Source organism: Salvelinus alpinus, chromosome 6, assembly GCF_045679555.1.
Source record: "Salvelinus alpinus chromosome 6, SLU_Salpinus.1, whole genome shotgun sequence".
In the NCBI taxonomy this organism is placed as follows: domain Eukaryota; kingdom Metazoa; phylum Chordata; class Actinopteri; order Salmoniformes; family Salmonidae; genus Salvelinus; species Salvelinus alpinus.
Genome location: NC_092091.1, coordinates 41268495 through 41289074, shown reverse-complemented (window position 1 = coordinate 41289074; position 20580 = coordinate 41268495). Strand labels below are relative to the sequence as shown.

The following is a 20580-nucleotide window of genomic DNA, read 5'->3' as shown; positions in this document are numbered from 1 at the left end:
CCAGGATATCTTGGTGATCCTGGCTCAATTGATCCGTAATCCGGTTGCACTAAAGATGGATAGGGGGCAGGAGGATATGTTATGGTATAAATTACCATGGAGATTTATTCTGTGGAGCTAGCCTGCTCCAGACCAGGCTAAATTCCAGGATCTATTTAATCTCATCCCTAATGTCAGTCAGCAGTCACCACAAATGGAAACCAATAGTTATTTCACTGCTCACTATACATTGTTATCACATATAACTAGACCCACTGTTATTATTTAAACGTTTGTGATCATTAATTTCAATGATTTTGGATAAAAAATGATTTTTAGATGATGTTGCTATCATTAGATAATTTACAGTTTCCCATAGACTATAAGGCTATATATAAAATGATAGAATATTAGGGCCACAGAGGGGAAAAAAACACAAGTCATAATATTGTAACCAGTTGTTTTAAAGGAGGACAGTTGTTAAAATGACAGATGTGGGGCATTTCGTGAAATTGTACTTCAGTATGGTTTCATAAACAAAGACATGCTGATGTGCCAGAATATTAAGTATCACATTGTCATAAGTATCAAAACTGTAAAAACAATATGTAGCTTTTCTGCAGAAAGAACCAGCCTCATAAATTTATGACTTTATCCTTTTTCTTCAGTGTGGCCCTAGTACTCTGTCATATAAACAAATACACATTCCATATGAATATAAAAACACAATGTGTAACATTATGTTCCTTTATTGAATAAGGACAAAACAAAGCAGGTAAACCATCAGCTCCTTTCGAAACTGAAGTCACAGTGACTCTACAAGATGGAAAGCACAGAATCCAAGCATATTATACAAAATGATACATACACATTCAAAGGTCTGTATATAACACACCCTGCATGTCTGCACACTAAAATAAATGCAGGACAAATCCATACACATCAACTGAACAGACAAATGAATGGATGCAGTAGCCTCCCTGCAGCCTTGTATTACACACAGTATACCGCACAAACATCATAAGAGGCCAAATTCGTCAAAAAACGAACCCAAAAAAACCCAAATTCCTCTGCCACTGCAGGACATATTTAACCAAAATTGAAAGCACACATACTAACTAAAATAATTCAACACATATTGGTCCCTCAGCAGCCGACCACTGTCGTCATCAGGGAAGATTGCCGGATTGTCCCAGTCCATGGCTGGTGGCACTCTGGGGGCCCTCTCCTTCCTCAGGCAGGCCACATTGTGGAGGACAGCACAAGCCACAGTAATATCACATGCCCTAACAGGGCTGACCCTTAATTTGTGAAGGCAGTGAAAGCGTGCCTTCAGGAGGCCAAAGGTCATTTCAACTCTGGCCCTGGTCCTGGCATGGGCATGGTTGTAGGCCTGCTGTGCTTCCTGGGGGTCTGTGAAAGGTGTCAGGAGAAAAGGCTGGCAGCCATACCCCCTGTCTCCCAGCAACACACCAGAGAATTCACCTGTCAACAATAAATCTCATCATTACTACCTCATAAACACAGTGATATTCTTGACACAGCCATGATGGTTATAAATAGGGGTTGTGTGGCTTACCTTGTGATAGGCACTGATAGATTTCAGAGGCCCGAAAGATTCTGGAGTCATGGACTGAGCCAGGCCATTTTGCCACAACATTGCTGATCACACAGTCAGCATTGCAGACCATCTGAAATCATAAGATGAGGAATATTACACCAATCAATGCACATCACTGGCAATGCAGAGTGTTCGTCAATGGACAATATCAAAAAGTTATGTTCACCTGAACATTAATGCTGTGAAAGGATTTCCTATTCACAAAATCGGCCTCATGGGCACCTGAGGGGGCTTTTATCCTTATGTGTGTGCAGTCCACTGCACCAATGACATTGGGGAAACCTGTCACACAAAGTAATGAGTATCCTACTATGTGTTAACAGTTGTCCTGTAATTTGTAGATCCTCTTACCTGCAATCCTATAGAACTCCTCTTTGATGTCACAGAGTCTTCTGTGGCCAGGGAAGGAGATGAAGACATCTGCTAATGCTTTGATAGCCAGACACACACTCCTTATTGTGCGGCAAATTGTGGCCTTGTTCTGCATCCCCCACTGAGTACAGGAAGGCTCCACTAGCAAAAAAGCGCAAGGCCACACAAACCATTTGCTCCACACTCAGTGCATGGCTCCGTGCAGTGCGGTGCTTAATCCTGGGACCCAGTAGTCTGCATAGATACCTGATGCCATCTGCAGAAAACCTGTATCTTTCATATAGATGGTCATCAGGGAAGGCCAGTGGGTCCAACCGGTCCCTGAAGACCCTTTCTCGCCTGAAGGCTCTCCTCAGCACAAGTGCTTCTTCATCCACCACATCTCGCACGAATGGGCATGCCATTGTCAGAGCAGAAAGGAACACACAATTTTGGGCCTTCATATAGGCTAGTGGCCACACCTGGTGCTGGGGGGGTGGGCAAAAGAGGGCGATGCCTTATAACGATGACTTGGTTGTACTGATTGCTGGGAAAATAAAAAAAACCTTAGAAAGATGCCACCGTCCTGTGTGCTCACAATAAGAGCTCATATGTCATGGCTCACTTGACTTTACGAGAATATACCTAATTTTTATTTTGAGCTGTGTCATCTTCTTGGAGCTGGGGGAGGAAAGAAAAATAATGATTAATACATTTGTGTTACAGTTAGCATACAGTGTACATTGAAGGCATATCTCACCTCCCTCTCAAGTTTTTTTATTTCAAGGTCCAGTTTCCTAATTGTCCTCTTTTTTATTTCGGACTCCAGTGCAAGATTTTCCATCTTTTTCTTCTTGTACTGAATGTCTATGTCTGCCAGTTCTATTTGGCGCCGGAGGTGGTTGCCATACAACTTTCTGATAGCTTGTGAGCTCTGTGAACACAATACAATTAGCGCAGCTGGAATTTGGCAGGATGTGGTGTCCTTTTATTAATACGCACTATGTTGCCAGGCTGGTTTTCCCACTGTATAGCATCTGGGTCCTGTAAAAGAAATTAGATTTTTTGATTTTGATGAGGACTCCTCACCATTGTAGAGTAAATAGTACTTTCACAGTCTTAACATGATACCTCATGCCTTCTGGAATCCAGAGAGATGGTCTCCTCCTCATCATCGTCTCCATCATGTGCTGTTGCTGCTGCACTGGGGCCTTCACCCTATCACATTTAATCGGATTCATATTGAAGCTAGTAGACAAGACATGCCAGGCCTACAGTATGCCTTTGATGGAGTACTCACTGGATCAGCATCGTCTGGTGCTTGTGCTGGTGGCTCTAACAGGAACACAGTGCTGCCAGACACTGCAAGGCAATAGGTAAACCAAAGTCAGACAGTCCAAATTGATTCAATATGAATGTGGTTGTATCCCATGTAGAGATGGAAGGACATACCTTGAATGAAGCGGGTGGCATCTTGGGAGGAACCTATGCTCGTCTCTTTCCCCCCAGGGATCCCCTCTAAGACGGGCCTGCCTTTATTTAGCTCCAAGGCCATGTCCTCTGCTGGGGTAAGGTCAGCCTTTGGTGACCCACCACCCGTGCCTTGTCTGTGGGTATTCTTTTTCACTGCTAAAACAGTACAGACAATGTGTGAGCAGGCACCTTCTGGGTACAATATATGCTTGTGCTTTGTTAAATATTAGTCAGGGACCATACCATTCTGCAGAATGTTCTTGTATTTGATTTTGACCTGCTGCCATGTCCGTTTTGGCCCGTTCATGTTTAATCTACACACACACACACACACACACACACACACACACACACACATTTAATGGAGTCACACTGCAAAAAATTACTTGGTATTTTTGTCTTGTTTTCAGTAAAAATATCAAAAAATTTATCATAGCTTTATACAGTGTGATGGAGTTACTTTACACAATTTCACTCATATCTGCAGTGCATTTCAATTAAAAATTTAACCGTTTCATAATTACAGTACAACTGCATTTTTGGAGATGTGAATTAAATATTTGAATTGTAATTGTGATGTTTCAGCGGAGCGGTGAGTGTGTAATTGTGCACTACTTACGCATTCAGGCGGTCTGCAATACTTTGCCACGCTTTTTCTCTTTGCTTTATCACTGTGGCGGTGTTGCCTTTCTTCTTAATTATATCTTTTACCTCCTCGTATGCCTCCATGAGGATTTGTGCTTCCGACCGGGAAAAGTACGCGGCTCTAGTTGCCATGGTAAATCAGTTAATCTGTGATCTGTGGCGGGGTCTATTTGAGTGAGCCGTGAGCGCGCACCTATCCAGGATTGGTTTCACCTGGCTTAATGAATCCGTGTCTGCTCATCCTGGCTTGGTCTTTGTGCAACCAATTAAGCCTGGACGCACATGTTTTGGCTTCATTGAGCTCAGCTGAGTCATTTATCCCGGATGTCTTAATTCTACTTTTGTGCAACAGGCCCCTGGAGTTGCCCATTTCTGTTTTAGATGTTTGGTTAGAGTGGTAGTCTAGCTCACCATTAACATATTATTTTTACACTGCATCTTGATTTTAGCTTTTCATCTACTTTGTACAATAAACTTAATTCTAACATCAAATTGAACTGTTGACTTCTTAGAGACATATGTGCATGATATGGAGGCTGATATAGCAGACAATGATTGGGCTGCACTAGCAGTCTCTTGCCTCAGTCACACATTCAAAAATAAGTGTTATATCGCTCCCTGGTGGTCGTATATTTGATAATTGAAATCTTTTTACAACTGGATGGCCTTGGAAGATGAACATGAGATCAAATTATGCAGAAAATATTTAGGTTAATTTATTTTAGAAATCTTTGGGGTTATGACAATGTGTTTTGCAAGTGCATGAGGTCTGAACATTTTCACAATATATAAATTACATTTAAATATGTTTATTTTCCTAGACCATCATGAAAAGGGGCATGATGGAAGCCCTACAATATTACGTTTTGCTAAATAGTGAGAACGCTTGGGAACAGGCAATGTCGAAAAGTAATATTTTGTACTTTTCTTAAATGTCGTTTTTTGTAATTGACTAAAACGAGCAGACCGGAATATTAAGCTAGCCAAGACCAACAACATAAACAAACTATACAGTAGTGACTGGAGTTACAAACAGACTATGCTAAACTAGTTAAATGTCTTATGTGTGATAAAATGTTTTACATACTAGCTACCGGAGGCCGGCCTCCTTGGACACCGGGTCCCGACATTTCCCACGCCGAATAGCCTGAAGCCGCACAGGGCTCTTCTCTCAGGCTCTATTTCGCTACATTGGAGCATTGTCGAGATTTTTGACCTGGTTACAAGTACATTGAACAACACAGCAGCTTTTCGGCATTTTTGTTATTTCTGTATAACAAAAAAAATCAGCAACGAAGTTGACTCTTTTGCAATGGGAAATCATTTTTATTTCACCAATTTGTGGGCGTGGTCGAAAGGGAATGACATCATTTGACGTGAATATCGACTCACCTTAGATAAGAGACAAGTATAAAATGTACTCATTCAATCCATTGTTATGTTCACAATATACTGCATGTATAACATAACTATATTCATGAGATGTGGAGTCCTCTGTGTCAGGGGTCGGCAACAGGCGGCCCGCGGACCAAAACCGGCCCGCAAGTTACTATTTTTTGCCCCCAAAAGAGTTTCGCAAAAACATATACACTGAACAAATATATAAAAGGCAACATAGATTTTACTGAGTTACAGTTCATATAAGGAAATCAATCAATTTAAATAAATTCATTAGGCTCTAATCTATGGATTTCACATGACTGGGAATACAGATATGCATCTGTTGGTCACAGTACCTTAAAAAACGGTAGGGGCGTGGATCAGAAAACAGTCAGTATCTGGTGTGACCACCATTTGCTTCATGCAGCGCAACACATTTCCTTCGCATAGAGTTGATCTGGCTGTTGATTGTGGCCTGTGGAATGTGGTCCTACTCCTCTTCAATGGCTATGCGAAGTTGCTGGATATTGGCAGAAACTGGAACACGCTGTCGTACACGTCGATCCAGAGAATCCCAAATATGCTCAATGGGTGACATGTCTGGTGAGTATGCAGGCCCTGGAAGAACTGGGACATTTTCAGCTTCCAGGAATTCTGTAGAGATCCTTGCGACATATCATATCATATCTTGTGCATTATCATGCTTAAACATGAGGTGATGGCAGCGGATGAATGTCACGACAATGGGCGTCAGGATCTTGTTATGGTATCTCTGTGCATTTAAATTGCCATCAATAAAATGCAATTGTCCTCAGTTTATGCCTGCCCATACCATAACCCCAGGCCACCGTGGGGCACTCTGTTCACAACATTGGCATCAGCAAACCGCTTGCCCACAAAATGCCATACACGTACATACATGTCTGCCTGTTACAGTTGAAACCGGGATTCATACTTGAAGAGCACACTTCTCCAGCGTGCCAGTGGCCATCGAAGGTGAGCATTTGCCCACTGAAGTCGGTTACGACGGCAAACTGCAGTCAGGTCAAGACCCTGGTGAGGATACCGAGCAATCAGATGAGCTTCCCTGAGACGGTTTCTGACAGTTTGTGCAGAAATTCTACGGTTGTGCAAACCCACAGTTTCATCAGTTGTCCGGGAGGCTGGTCTCAGATGATCCCGCGGGTGAAGAAGCCAGATGTGGAGGTCCACAGCTGTTGTGGTTACACATAGTCTGCGGTTTTGAGGCCGGTTGGACGTACTGCCAAATTCTCTAAAATGACATTGGCGGCGACTTATGGTAGAGAAATTAACACTCAATTATCTGGCAACAGTTCTGGTGGACATTCCTGCAGTCACCTTGCCAATTGCACGCTCCCTCAAATCTTGAGACATCTGTGGCATTATGTTGTGTTACAAAACTGCACATTTTAGAGTGGCCTTTTATTTTCCCCAACACAAGGTGCACCTGTGTAATGATCATGCTGTTTAATCAGCTTCTTGATATGCCACACCTGTCACGGGTGGATGTATTATCTTGGCAAAGGAGAAATACTCACTAACAGGAATGTCAATAAATTTGTGAACAAAATTTGAAAGAAATAACCTTTTTGTGCGTATGGAAAATTTCTTAGACCTGTTATTTCAGTTCATGAAACATGGGACCAACAGTCTATGTTGTGTTTATATTTTTTATCAGTATATACTGTATACCATTCGAATAATCTGTAGGTTAGGAGACACTCACACACACTGTATATTACAGCCTTGGTTTAAGAAATGAAAATACATTTTGATTTTGGAAATATACAATGTGGTTGTGCATTGAGTTTGAGGAAAATAACTGTTCACAAAAGTTATGCCGAGTGTCTTGAAAAAAGGGACTACTGCTCCTTTAAGAAAATAGTTTTACGACAACTTTTTAGGGTATTACAAATTTTACGGCAGTAGTTATTCAAAATGGAGTAACCAGCAAAATCATCAAGGTTGCTTGCTAATTAGCTAGGGCATTATATTCCTATCTCTAAAGTTAAATTCAACGTATTACTAGCTAATGTAATCCTTTCATCAGTATGGTTGATAAGAAGAAACCAGACTCGTTCCATTACTTCATGAGTTACGATGATCTGAGTGACAGTAGCGATAGTAACAGCAGCGATTCTGATGAACAGGGCCAGAAGAAATCGAGAGGAAAGGGGGGGGACGATGCTACTGGAAGCGGCAACAAATCTCCCCAACACGGGACCAAGCGGGCGGTTAGTGGAGCTCCTCTACCCAAACCCGACGAGCTCTTCAAGTCGGTTGCCAAGCCATCCTTCCTGTACAACCCATTGAATAAACAGATAGATTGGGAGAGCCGCGCCGTGAAAGCTCCCGAAGAGGTACTGTAAAAATACGAAGCTAGCTAGCGTTCCGTTGACCTAGTAACTTGTGTATGTAGCTTGAGATGTAACGTTAACTAGCTAGCTAATTCCCACAGCGATACAACAATATAACAACTACTGCTAGTAGCTAACGTTAGTGTAGTGTTACATTAGCAAGTGAAACACCACTGTACTGTATTCTACCAGCTAGATAACGTTAGTTTTACAAGCAAGCTACATTACAGTGTTGCCACAGGTTTAGAGAGAAATAGTAATTATTTTTGTAGACACTCCGCCATGGTTTCTTGGACAAAGGCTGCTATGAGGAAAATGAATGGCGTTTTTGGATAAAAGCAGAAAATAATGTCTGTGGTAATCACAGGCTTTGATCTTATACGTTTTGTTCTGTGAGATAACCTTCATCAGCTAACATAATGTTTTGTGAATTTTGAAGAATTTGTGATAATAAAAAACATAAATCACAAAAGTTTCATCATTAATAAAAGTCTCGTTAACTGACTGCTATTATCTCATATAACAAAACGTATACGACCTCCTAAGCCTGTATTAACCTAAGACCTTAATTTCGGGGCGTTTATTCCCAAACCCTGTTTTTTTTTTCATAGGGATGGCTGAACAAACCAGAGTTAATTTATTTCCATGTTTTAGGACTACAAGTTGGAGAGTTCTTCTTTGCTATATTGGCGATCACACAATTTAATGTGCATTCCGCCACCTACAGTGCGGGATGGAAACAGGATTCCCACAAATGGAATTAAATACCAAAACTACCAAACTAACAGTAAATAAACTAAATCAAACATTTTCTGTTAATAAAAAACAGATCTCATCCCAACAAAGGCTCAAGGGGATCCTGGGAGGTCTGGTCTTCTGGCGCCAGTAACTCTTGCAAGTCTTCAGATGTAAAATCATTTACAAAAACATTTCTTGGTGCTCTGGTACCGATTGCCATGCGGTAATAGAGAGAACAGTCTATGACTGGGGTGGCTGGGGTCTTTGACAATTTTTAGGGCTGTACAGTTTGTAACTGGCCATGAACGCCACAAAATCCACATTTTTAACACACAGGGTATCTTTTGACTTGCAGCTACGCTGTGGTGCGTCCACTACCATATCTTCACTAGCATCATCACTTGTTTTCTCAATTCTTTTAATCCCCTCTACATAGGAGATTTGATTGACTGCTCTAACTTTTGCCACCTCAATCTCCTTCACCCTTACAGGACACTCCAGGAACTTGGGATCATGATCCCCACCACAATTGCAACACCGTCGTCCTTCTACACACCGTTCTTCAATATACTCTCTCCATCTGCACACACTTGAAACATGGCCAAATCCTTTACAGGTCTTACACTGCAATGGTTTGAGGACGAAAGCTCTTACAGCGTATCTTACATAACCAAGCTTCACATGCGTAGGTATTTGCTCTTTATCAACAACAAAAAAACAGGACTGACAGACTTTCTTATTTTTCTCCATTCACCCAGCTGATCAGACGCCAGGCACCAACCACACCAGGAATTCTCTTCAGGGATTCAACCTGAACATCCGTCGTCACCCCTGAGATGACTCCTCTGACTGGTGCTCTACTCCAAAGTTCAAAACACACCTTCTGTTGTCCGGATTCTCACTGTAACCTTCCTCTGTTCTTCAGAAATACAATTAATCCAAATAAGACCACTCCTGGTAACTGACGGACTACTTTTCCCAGCGCATACTTCACCATTTTCGACACCTCAAACGGGTCTCCCACATATGCTTTCTTACTCAACAAATGCATCCCAACAAGAAACAATTCATTTTCATTCATACAAGTATCCTCCACTCCAATTTTAGACAATTTCCTTTTTGTTCCAGTTTTTCGATACTACTTTTGTCCATTCAGAACATTCGTCTTCACCAACTTTGCTTGACGCGCTGCTTGATTCGAACTCATCATCCACCTCCGCTAACTTTCCACGGCTCGTCAACTGGCAAGCTCTATTCCAGGGATTTTCAATTTTTTCTTGACTGCCAGCTCATCTGCTATAATGGCTAGCAGATTGTAACGGCTAATGTGATGCTCCATTAGTGTTACAGGATAGGTACTGTTTGGAGTAGCAGAGAATTTTCGACCAACCTGAACTTGACGATACTTTCTTTGTTCTCGATTCAGCCAAACATGTATCTTCTAAAATGTCTGTGTCCAGTTTCAGGTGGTTCGTTAGAATTTAGAAAATGCCCCATTTATTAAAATAAATGTTTTACTCGATGAAGTAATCCAACAACGTGTATGCCTCCATCTGTGGACTAAGTGAAATGCTCGTCCCAACAATGCAAAGAAAAAATAATAATAGAAAAGTAAAACACGTAATAAATACATCAGTATATACAAGGGGTACCAGTACCGAGTAGATGTGCAGGGGTAGTATGTAATTGAAGTAGATTTGTACATTTAACTAGGAATAAAGTGGCAGATGGTAAATGGTAGCAACAATGTATGTGATGAGTTATGGTCAAAGCAGATACTTAAATAGTTAACCAAATATCTACCCAGGCTAACTATTTAGCAGTCTTATGACTTGGGGGTAGAAGCTGTTCAGGGTCTTGTTGGATCCAGTCTTTGCGCATCGGTATTGCTTGCTGTGGTAGCAGAGAGAACTGTCTATGACTTGGGTGTCTGGAGTCTTTGACAATTGTCAGGGCCTTCCTCTGCCTGGTATAGAGGTATTGGGTGGCAGAGGGTTCGACCCAGTGATATACAGGGCCGTATGCACTACCCCCTGTACTGCCTTGCGGTCGGATGCCAAGCAGTTGCCATACCAAGTGGTGATGCAGCCAGTCAAGATGCTCTCAATGGTGCAGCTGTAGAACTTTTTAACGATCTGATGGCCCATGCCAAATCTTTTCAGCTTCCTGAGGTGGGAAAGGTGTTATCGTACCATTTTCACGATTGTGTTGGTGTGTTTGGACCTTGATAGATCTCTTAGTGATGTGGACACTGAGGAACTTGAAGCCCTCGACCCGCTCCACTACAGCCCCATTGATATGAATGGGGGCGTACTCAGCCCTCCGTTTCCTGTTGTCCACACTGCCAGGTCTATGACCACCTCCCTATAGGCTATCACGGCGTCGGTGATCAGACCTTCCACCGTCATTTCATCTGCAAACTTAATGATGGTGTTGGAGTCAAGCACGGATACACAGTCGTAGGTGAACAGGGAGTACAGGAGAGGACTGAGCACGCACCCCTGAGGGGCACCCGTGTTGAGGGTCAGCGTGTGACGGATGTTGTTGCCTTCCCTCACCACCTGGGGACGTCCCATCAGGAAGTCCAGGATCCAGTTGCAGAGGGGGGTGTTCAGTCCCAGGGTCCTTAGCTTAGTGATCTTAGAGGGCACTATGGTGTTGAACGCTGAGCTGTAGTCAGTTAACAGCATTCTCACATAATGGAGCATTTTCTAAGTTCAGAAGAACCACCTGCAGCTGGAGCAGATCATTTTGATTTGAAGATAAATGTTTGGCCTAGGGATCTTAACGTTAATCGGTTTTAGATGCTGAAAATACATTTGACCGGTCATGCTTTAGTGGGAATTAATTTTCTCGGCTGTATTTTCATTAGTCGTCATGTATCTTATTTATCACACGCGCACACAGCATACAGAAACTAGTTTGTGGATTGGAATAGCCTTTCACCTGAGAGCAGCTCCTCGAAAAGCTGGTACTAGAGTGAAATGTGCTTTTTATCTACCCAGTCATTGTGCAACAAATTCTACATGCAGTCGCGTGTTAACCTCTTGATGACCACAATTTAAAAAAAAATAGTTATTTTTATTTCTCAATTTCAACTTGTAATTAAAGCGCGCCCGCCATTCGAGTGTATAAGCTATAGCCAACGGTAGGCAGGCTATCAGTTCGTCACCCACCACATTACCACGGTTGAGGCAGTATCGTTCTTTGAAACCTGAACGTTTGACTTCAAATATTGAGGAATGTCTTACCTTGCTTCAAAGTAGCCTATCAAAAATCCAACCATAGAAATGTGGCAATTCTTTTATAAAAGCTTCCTCATGCCAATTACCAGTATTTCTCTCCTATTCTATTGGTTTTCATATCAACTTTTTTATATCAACAAGCCAATGGCACAATCCTAGCCATATTAGCAGCACATCCTAGTTGTTGCTATTAGATTCCGCCTCTTTTCTAAGTTTCTGATAGTAATTTTAATCTCTACCGCTCGCATTAAGTGCACTCTTTAGAACAGTGTTTTCCTGCGAATTACATTTTGGTAAATGTTTGAAAAAGGAGGTTTGATGAGCTGCTTCATTACAGCAGTTGTGTGTTCAATAATAGGCTTTATTTAGCCTTTTGAGTGTTAGACGATAGGCTTGCTATTGTTGCGTGTTTTCATAAAAATGTATCTCTTAATGAAAAATGTCCATTCCTTGTATTGCATGGATAGTATTTTCTGTTGGTCATGTCATTTGACTGTTTGGAAAATGTTCTGCTGTTTGTTGCCCAGTTAATGAGGGTTGGTTAGTCAATTTGCACCCCATGGTTGGCCAAATCGAGAACGATGATAGTATCACCAAGTAAAGGTTGGTCAAATTCTCTGCTACACCAAACAGTACCTATTCTGAAACGGCTAATGGAACATCGCATTAGCCCGTTACAATCTGGTAGCTATAACTACTGTCGGAAGAGAATGGCGTCTGCAATGCAAAGGGTTGTGGGTTCGATTCCTCCTGGGGCCACCCACCCATATGTAAAATGCATGCATGACTGTTAATCGCTTTTGATAAAAGCGTCTGCAAAATAGCATTTCTTATTATATATTTACTATATACACTGAGTGTACAGAACATTAGGAACACCTTCCTAATATTGGGTTGCACAGCCTTTTGCCCTCAGAAAAGCCTCAATTCGTCGTGGCATTGACTACAAGTTGTCGAAACTGGCCCATGTTGACTCCAGTGCTTCCCCCAGTTGTCAAGTTGGCTGGATGTCCTTTGGGTGGTGGACCATTCTTGATACACACGGGAAACTGTTGAGCTTGACCCAAACCGGTGCGCCTGGCACCTACTACCATACCCCGTTCAAAGGCACTTAAATATTTTGTCTTGCCCGTCCACACTCTGAATGGCATACATACACAATCCATGTTTCAATTGTCTCAGGGCTTAAAATCCTTCTTTAACCTGTCTCCTCCCCTTCATCTACACTGATTTGAAGTGGATTTAACAAGTGACATCAATAAGGGATCATAACTTTCACCTGGTCAGTCTTTCATGGAAAGAGCAGGTGTTCCTAATGTTTGTACACTCAGTGCCAGTTTATTAGGTACACTCATCTAGTAGCGGGTCAGACCCCCCTTTTGCCTCCAGAACAGCCTGGTATCAATGGGCCAGGAAAACATTCCCTACACCACCGCCACCGGCCTGTACCGTTGACACCAGGCAGAATGGGGCCTTGGACTCATGTTGCTTACACCAAATCCTGACTCTGCCATCAGCATGACGCAACAGGAAGCGGGATTTGTTCGACCAGGCAATGTTTTTCCACTCCTCAGTTGTCCAGTGTTGGTGATCGCGTGCCCACTGGATCCGCTTCTTCTTGTTTTTAGCTGATATGAATGCAAACCAGCATGGTCGTCTGCTGCAATAGCCCATACGTGACATGGGCTGACGAGTTGTGCGTTCCGAGATGCCGTTCTGCACACCACTACGCCGTTATTTGCCTGTTTGTGGCTAACCTGTTAGCTTGAAATGATTCTTGCCATTCTCCTTCGACCTCTCATCGAGCTGGTTTCACCCACAGGACTGCCCCTGACTGGATGTTTTTTGTTTGTCGCACCATTTTCGGTAAACCCTGGACACTGTCGTGCGTGAAAAGCCCAGGAGGCCGGGCCGTTTCTGAGATACTGGAACTGGCTAGGGCTGTTGCGGTGACTGTATTACCGCCACACCGGCGGTCATGAGTCATGAAGGCAGCCAAATTCCACGTGACCGTTTAGTCACGGTAATTAGGCTTCACCAAGCTCTGATGCTGCTGATGGTCATTAGTAGTCTACCGAACTTGCTAACTTAACTGCCTGGAACTCAGAACTCTATTGTTCCTCTAATCCCTTTAACATCAATGCAAATGTAATCAAATCTAATCAAACACTTCACGAGAGCCCATGAGCTGATGTTGCGCAACATTTGTATAGACTATTCAATTGCGTTAGAAAACAGAGTGATGGCCTCTTTTTAATAGAGGAGGATCCCATCAGCTTTCTATAGGCTAGGCTTACTATATTTATTTATATATTTTCCTACTATTAAGCACATTGCCTGTCTTTGCAACAGGAGTATTGCCTACCTGGCTGGCATGAAAAGCATCCTCCATTCGCTAAATTCCCAATCTGGCCCTCAACCATCACGGTCACCTAATAATCCCCAGTTTACAATTGGCTCATTCATCCCCCTCCTCTCCCCTGTAACTATTCCCCAGGTCGTTGCTGCAAATGAGAACGTGTTCTCAGTCAACTTACCTGGTAAAATAACGGTAAAATAAATAAAAAAAATTAAGTGCATAGATGACATTGTATTTTTTCCCCCTGCCCCTGTTTTGAGACGGGTGCATGATAATGGTCCATTCTAAATCAAAACAAATTTCACACATATTATTTAATATACTGTATGTAAAGACATGTTTTAAATCAAGAAGAGGCTAATATTGTCACCCATCAGACTATCACTTGTGAATTATGTATTACCACTTGTGAATAATGCACAGCATAAGGCAAGAAACAATGCCTTTTTTTAAAAACTTTTTCGAATCATGGTCGCACACCTCATGTTGCCTAGCCCTTAGGCCTATATGTTTTGATAAGGTTTGTATTACTAAAGTGGCCAAATAGCTTCTTAAAATGAAGCACATTAATCTGCATTACAAGGGGTGTAGAGCCTAACTGGCATACATAAGCAGCCTGTGAGTTTCACGTTTGGGGAAGATATTTTTCACCATAAAAATGCTCCTGTATAATAAAAGCATTACATGTATAATCACATTTGTGGTCACTTTTGATAATGGTGTTTTCCCGCCAATGGAACATTCGCGCTTATAGCCTACTGCCGTTTGCACATTGCTGCTTTTATAATGTGAAGAAATAGCCTAATAGTTTATCAACATTTTTAAGCTAAACGTTCTGATCTGTTGCGTCAGCCTCGTGTTTTTGATGCTAGTGGTTGTATTCATTTGGGATCTATCGCATCCCACAACTGTCCCAGACTATGTTTTTGAATATTTATTCCTCGCACAGAATGGAATAAGTCAACTTTTGTACTATGGGTGATAGTAGATTGACATAGGCTAGTGCTTTTGCTGTTTGTTAAGCCTACTCATCTTGTTGGCTGACGAAAAGTAAATGTGGACAGTTCTTCCAATATCTTCAGTATGCGCTTCAGAATTGGATAAGGATGCACGCAGTTGCGTCCTCGACGTGTCTATCTTCACTTGTAGCCTGTGAGAAAGACCCAGTCACGTGATGGAGAGCCATGTGAGTGAGAGCTGCTTCGGAGCACGCAGCACTCGGAGAGAAGGAAATTATAATTATTATATTTAGCCCAAGGGCACAACGGCTACTGGCCGCAAAAAGCATGGATTGTTTTAGGGTACATTATGGCCACACAAAGGGGATGCCACCGGGAAATTCGAGGCAATATCAAGTGCTTGTCAAATTGTGAATGAGAAACTGATGAAGTGTGTACAGTCTGCACACAAAAAACAAAGCAGAGCTCATGCCTTTTCAAGCGACTTTTTTTCAAATCATTAGTTGCATCATGTAGCCTTACAATGTATTAAAAATCAAACATATAGCCCAACATTTGTAGAACAACTAAAGTTACATTAATAACTCTAAATTAAGCATATAGGAGTACCTATTTCTTTGTTAACTGCTCAACACAGAATAGCCGCATGTGCGCACTCCCTCAAATCATTTGGAGAAAATATCCTTTCTATTTTATTCAGCTTTGTTCAATTGAAATCTTCATTATATAAAATAATGCCACGGAATTCTAAACTAATCTTGTCTGCTAATTGAACTAGTGTAGGCTACAGCCATATGGCATAGCCAGATCACGACCTAATATAAGGACAACTCTGAGTATGGTGTTCTGTTCTTCTGAAATAGACAACATTTTCTTAATATCATGTTAAATTTAGACCTGTCTAAAATAAATAATTGATTTATTGTGAAGATGTAGGCTATATTACATGGATTTATTAGAATTTTTAAAATGTAGATGTTCCAAAGGTCTCCATCAGTGGCTTGTAGGCCAGGAAGCCAGGAGATGCTAAATGTTTGTTTATTAACAATCAATTACCCTGCGACCGGCAATTATTTGCTTGACAATCACCAGCTGGTGAGATTTCGTGACCGCCACAGCCCTAGAACCGGCACGCCTGGCACAGATCATACCACGCTCGGTAGCTTAGGTCACTCGCTTTGCCCATTCTAACATTCAATCGAACAGTAACTGAATGTCTCGATGCCTGTCTACCTGCATTATATAGTAAGCCACGGCCACGTGATTCACTGTCTGTAGGCGCAAACCAATTTTGGGAATGGGGTTTACCTAATTAACTGGCCACTTAGTGTATATGTTTTATCACATACACCGGATAGGTGCAGTAAAATGTGTTGTATTATAACCCCATGCATTGTAAACCGTACCCTTAAGGCACAGATGAATAGGGGAACCCTTTTTGTTTTTTAAAGTAAAAGGGGAGTTGATTGATGTGTATCTTTTGCCTGCAGCCTGCCAAGGAGTTCAAGGTGTGGAAGACGAATGCGGTGCCCCCTCCTCAGAGTTACGCCACAGAAACAGAGAAGCCCAAGAAGGGAGCTCCCCCAGGTATGGACATGGCCATAAAGTGGTCCAACATCTACGAGGATAACGGAGAGGACGCTCCACAGCCTCACACGGGCAACGCTGTCTTCCTGCCCACAGAGGAACAGCCATCAGATTCAGGTAGGGGGAAACTATCTGTATGACTGACCAGGGTCTGCCTGCTTAGTATAGTCAAAAATACTGATAACTAACCCAAGATTTATCATTGGTGTTCTTTCCAATTGGAGCAAATTAAGAAAAATGGGCAGAAACAAGCAAGGAGGTGGGCAGAGCCAACCACGAACTAGCAAGATCCTATTGGTGCGTTTTATTATGTATTTGCATATTTCTGTTAGGGAACGCCTACTGAAACACACTCACTCAGCATACCAAGTAATGCACACTCACTCACACAAAAGTCACTCGCGCACACTCAAAGCCAACGCTGCTTTCCCATCTTGTAGAGACATTGAACCACTGGTCACTTCTCGCTTGGTCACTGTATCCCCGACCATAGCTTATTCTAATATTTCTACTACTCTAAATTGTATTTAGTTGTATGGTTTAATTTATTTATATACTGGATTGTGAGTGTGCAAAGCTGTCATCAAGGCAAAGGGTGTCTACTTTGAAGAATCTCAAATATAAAATATATTTTGATTTAACACTTTTTTTGGTTACGACATGATTCCATGTGTTATTTCATAGTTTTTTGTCTTCACTATTATTCTTCAATATGAATGAGTAGGTGTGTCACCTTTTGACTGGTACTGTATGCATAATTGCGTTTTGATACTGCTACAGTCCTATTTGGGTTGTTAATTGGATTCGTCCCGCCATTCTTAATCTTGCTTTTTGTTGTATTTTTCGTACACTTGTAATTGTTTGACATCCGACTGCCTTGTTAGGAGCTAGTTAGTTCATTGCACTGCTATAACACCTGCTAAACTGTGTATGCGACCAATACACTTACTTTCGCCCTTGCACTCCTAAGCAATGCAATTTTTTTTAAACTTTCAGAAAGGGTCAAGTAAGTATTTAGCGGCGAGAAGTTCTGAATGGATGCTTTAGATTTATAGCCCCTGTGATTTGTCTGGGTTTCCCCTTTTGTCTGTGGTATAGCTTCCATCATATTTGGTACTACCCGAGGTACACTGTACAAATTCATACAGCTGCTTGAACCAGGGCCCAATGACTCGCAAACCGACAGTACTGCTCGCTTGACAACGTACTAGCCAGTTGACAACGTACTAGCCAGTTGACAACGTACTAGCCAGTTGACAACGTACTAGCCAGTTGACAACGTACTAGCCAGTTGACAACGTACTAGCCAGTTGACAACGTACTAGCCAGTTGACAACGTACTAGCCAGTTGACAACGTACTAGCCAGTTGACAACGTACTAGCCAGTTGCGCCACTGAGAAGTTAGCAATTCTGTGACGCGAGTGGAGACATTTCAAGCTGTGGAGTGAACTTACGCTACCGTCTTTAACTCTGTTGTATCTGCTTATCTACCTGGGTTCTATATAAATGCCTGCACATCTCTCAATGACTTTCATACAGAGAAATACTTTCTCTCTCTCCCTCTCTGATACACAGTAACTTGGTATTTTTAGCAGGGGGGGAAATCGGTGCTGGTTAGGTAAGACTTAAGCACAGTAGGTGGCTATGCAATCTCAGTTCATTTTTTAATTTGAATTCTGACGTGCTGTTTTCTCCCTGTTGTAGACGAGGACGGAGACAAGGCATCCGTGTCAGCAAAAAAGAGGAGGGTAGAGAGCTTCCAACAGAAGGAGAAGAGGAAGAGGGATCTGGGCCAGGCCACCTCTGACAAGAGTTTCGTAGAGGAAGAGAAGAGGATTCTCAGGCAGAACGCGGACTGAGGCCTAGATCTGGTTGAAACCTGGGCTTTGATTTGGGTTTTGGTCCATAGTCTGGGTGCACTAACCCTCAGGGACTGTCCTACAGCTTTCCCCCTCAGACACCCTCACACTCTTCTCTCTTCTCCTGTGTCCAGCCCCCTGGTTATGTGAATGGTCCAGTGCTCGTCTACCCAGTACACATGATATAGATGTTATTGTTATTGAAACATTTGGACTGTTATTTGTAATCCCTTGGTATATCTCTGACACGCACATTATCCAGACACTAGTGGAAAACGCATTTATTCCTGAGTTTGTGTGTCTGTAGGTATTGTCCAATATTTCCGTTGTAAATAGACAACTACCTGACTTACATATTATAGACTTGATTTGGATGAATATCTTTGAACTGCTTTGGGTGAAATCAGAAATGTGTTCATTTGGATCATAGGTAGATGTATTTTTTATATGGCTTTTTATTTTTGAATAGCACGAAATGTACGGTCAAGACATTGCGTTATTAGTGTGTCTGTTGGCGAGAACATAGGGAGCGAGGTCAAGAAAGACTGCGTTTGATAGACTGATTGAAACCAAGCGGATAACTTTTAATTTACATAAAATGTCCACCTGATAGCGCCATTGGGCCACATTTGGTACACAACCTTTTCACTGGAGGGAAAGGCTCATTTGCAGTTTTACTGTGTCTGTACAATATGTATACAGTTAACCACACACTGACAGTTTTAATGTCAGTTTTTTGTCATACACAACTAATGCAATAAAGGGAATGTTAATGACTTGTTGATTAGCTTTCATTCTTTAGCTTGACCAAAGAAGTCTACTGTACATTGACGTGAACGCTAAATGGTCAATCATGCATAACTGTAATGAACAAAGCAAAATGGTGAGTGATGTTCAAGGTGCCATATTGTGGAAAGAGTCACTTGGAACATTTTACCACATGCTGTACTGGCAGTGTACTTCAGATAAGTAAAGGATGTTTCACATGACTGGAAACACCTGTGAAATGATTCTGTCTGTTAAACATTACTTTAACTCTTGTTCAGTTTTTTTTATTTCCTTAGACCTCAGCTGCTTTATAGCTAGTCCTTTCCAATGAAACTGTACCATGCTGGTATGGACATGCTGTTTATGAATACAGAGTTCCTATTATCATACATTGTTCATATTCCGCATTTCATTCTAAGGTTTAACATCACTTAGGTGTATTTGAAGTTGACATTTTGTGACCTGTATTTTTGAGAATGTGACATGCATGAAATGCGCATTTCCTAATCAGAAATGTACAGTAGTCAATGAAGCAAATATAATGGGTGATTTAGCCCTAGGAAAAAAAAATATGTCTCCGCAATTCTTAACTGCAACTGTTCTGTGATCCGAGGAATTCCTGCCATATCAGTCATCGACCGCTAATCTGAAATACTGGTAAATATGCTTTTGATCATATTCCTCTTCCAGGTATGTGCCTGGCCTTGCCTGAAATGTGTACCTGATCCAGCTCTGGAGCAGGAGACTGATTGTCTATCAACCATATTTGCGGTTGGTAACTCTTCTCCCCTGACTCGGTGGATGACCAGCGAGGTAACATCCATCAATGTTCAAGAAAGTGAATGCCTCACACAAGACGTGGGTTTCGCAATGAGGTGTGGAAATTCACATGTATGACTGGGGGGAAGGAAAGAATTCCTGTCAGCAATGCAAAAGCCATATGCAGTCCATTACCGTCTCACTAGTGGGGAAGGCTAATTTGCTCTAGTAGTACAGTGCCTTCAGAAAGTAAGTATTGCCTCTTGATTTATTCAACAGTGCGAGGCATTGGACAACTTTCCTGGTCTTTGTGGTTGAATCTGTCCTTGAAATTCATTGCTCGACTGAGGGACATTACATGTGTGGGTTACAGAGAGGTCATTCAAAAAATTATGTTTAACAGTATTATTGCACACAGAGTGAGTCCATGCAACTTATTATGTGGCTTGTTAAGCACATTTTTACTCTTGAACTTATT

General features: G+C 41.9%; 3 protein-coding genes across 5 annotated transcripts; 1 reads left to right on the top strand and 2 right to left on the bottom strand.

Annotated features, from left to right (window-relative positions):
* Positions 1-691: 691 nt before the first annotated feature.
* Positions 692-2079, bottom strand: LOC139578711 (putative nuclease HARBI1). Its single transcript, XM_071406668.1, has 4 exons — positions 1952-2079; positions 1767-1882; positions 1559-1670; positions 692-1464 (listed from the first exon to the last, which is right to left on the bottom strand). The coding sequence occupies exons 3-4, from the start codon at positions 1668-1670 to the stop codon at positions 1094-1096; spliced, it is 483 nt and encodes a 160-aa protein (XP_071262769.1). The 5' UTR covers positions 1767-1882; positions 1952-2079; the 3' UTR covers positions 692-1093.
* Positions 2080-2082: 3 nt separating this feature from the next.
* LOC139578710 (myb/SANT-like DNA-binding domain-containing protein 4) lies at positions 2083-4425 on the bottom strand. Of its 3 annotated transcripts, XM_071406667.1 has the most exons (9): positions 4044-4425; positions 3668-3738; positions 3404-3580; positions 3252-3313; positions 3083-3169; positions 2954-2995; positions 2712-2885; positions 2597-2632; positions 2083-2498 (listed from the first exon to the last, which is right to left on the bottom strand). In XM_071406667.1, the coding sequence occupies exons 1-8, from the start codon at positions 4199-4201 to the stop codon at positions 2597-2599; spliced, it is 807 nt and encodes a 268-aa protein (XP_071262768.1). In that variant the 5' UTR covers positions 4202-4425; the 3' UTR covers positions 2083-2498. The 3 variants fall into 3 exon arrangements, 2 of the variants coding, with proteins under 2 accessions (XP_071262768.1, XP_071262767.1); XR_011675598.1 differs by having other exon boundaries at positions 2597-2885; XM_071406666.1 differs by having other exon boundaries at positions 2083-2885.
* Positions 4426-7367: 2942 nt separating this feature from the next.
* Positions 7368-19351, top strand: LOC139578709 (UPF0690 protein C1orf52 homolog). Its single transcript, XM_071406665.1, has 3 exons — positions 7368-7830; positions 16619-16832; positions 18421-19351. The coding sequence occupies exons 1-3, from the start codon at positions 7522-7524 to the stop codon at positions 18573-18575; spliced, it is 678 nt and encodes a 225-aa protein (XP_071262766.1). The 5' UTR covers positions 7368-7521; the 3' UTR covers positions 18576-19351.
* Positions 19352-20580: the final 1229 nt, after the last annotated feature.

Excerpts from the sequence above, each read along its gene's own strand:
- LOC139578709 (XM_071406665.1), top strand. The coding sequence starts at position 7,522 with ATGGTTGATAAGAAGAAACCAGACTCGTTCCATTACTTCATGAGTTAC. Across the intron at positions 7,831-16,618 it reads CCGTGAAAGCTCCCGAAGAG|CCTGCCAAGGAGTTCAAGGT; the intron begins GTACTGTAAAAA and ends TTTTGCCTGCAG. Across the intron at positions 16,833-18,420 it reads GGAACAGCCATCAGATTCAG|ACGAGGACGGAGACAAGGCA; the intron begins GTAGGGGGAAAC and ends TCCCTGTTGTAG.
- LOC139578711 (XM_071406668.1), bottom strand. The coding sequence starts at position 1,670 with ATGGTCTGCAATGCTGACTGTGTGATCAGCAATGTTGTGGCAAAATGG. Across the intron at positions 1,465-1,558 it reads CTATCAGTGCCTATCACAAG|GTGAATTCTCTGGTGTGTTG; the intron begins GTAAGCCACACA and ends TATTGTTGACAG.
- LOC139578710 (XM_071406666.1), bottom strand. The coding sequence starts at position 4,201 with ATGGCAACTAGAGCCGCGTACTTTTCCCGGTCGGAAGCACAAATCCTC. Across the intron at positions 3,581-3,667 it reads CAAGAACATTCTGCAGAATG|CAGTGAAAAAGAATACCCAC; the intron begins GTATGGTCCCTG and ends GTACTGTTTTAG. Across the intron at positions 2,996-3,082 it reads TGGATTCCAGAAGGCATGAG|GACCCAGATGCTATACAGTG; the intron begins GTATCATGTTAA and ends TTTCTTTTACAG.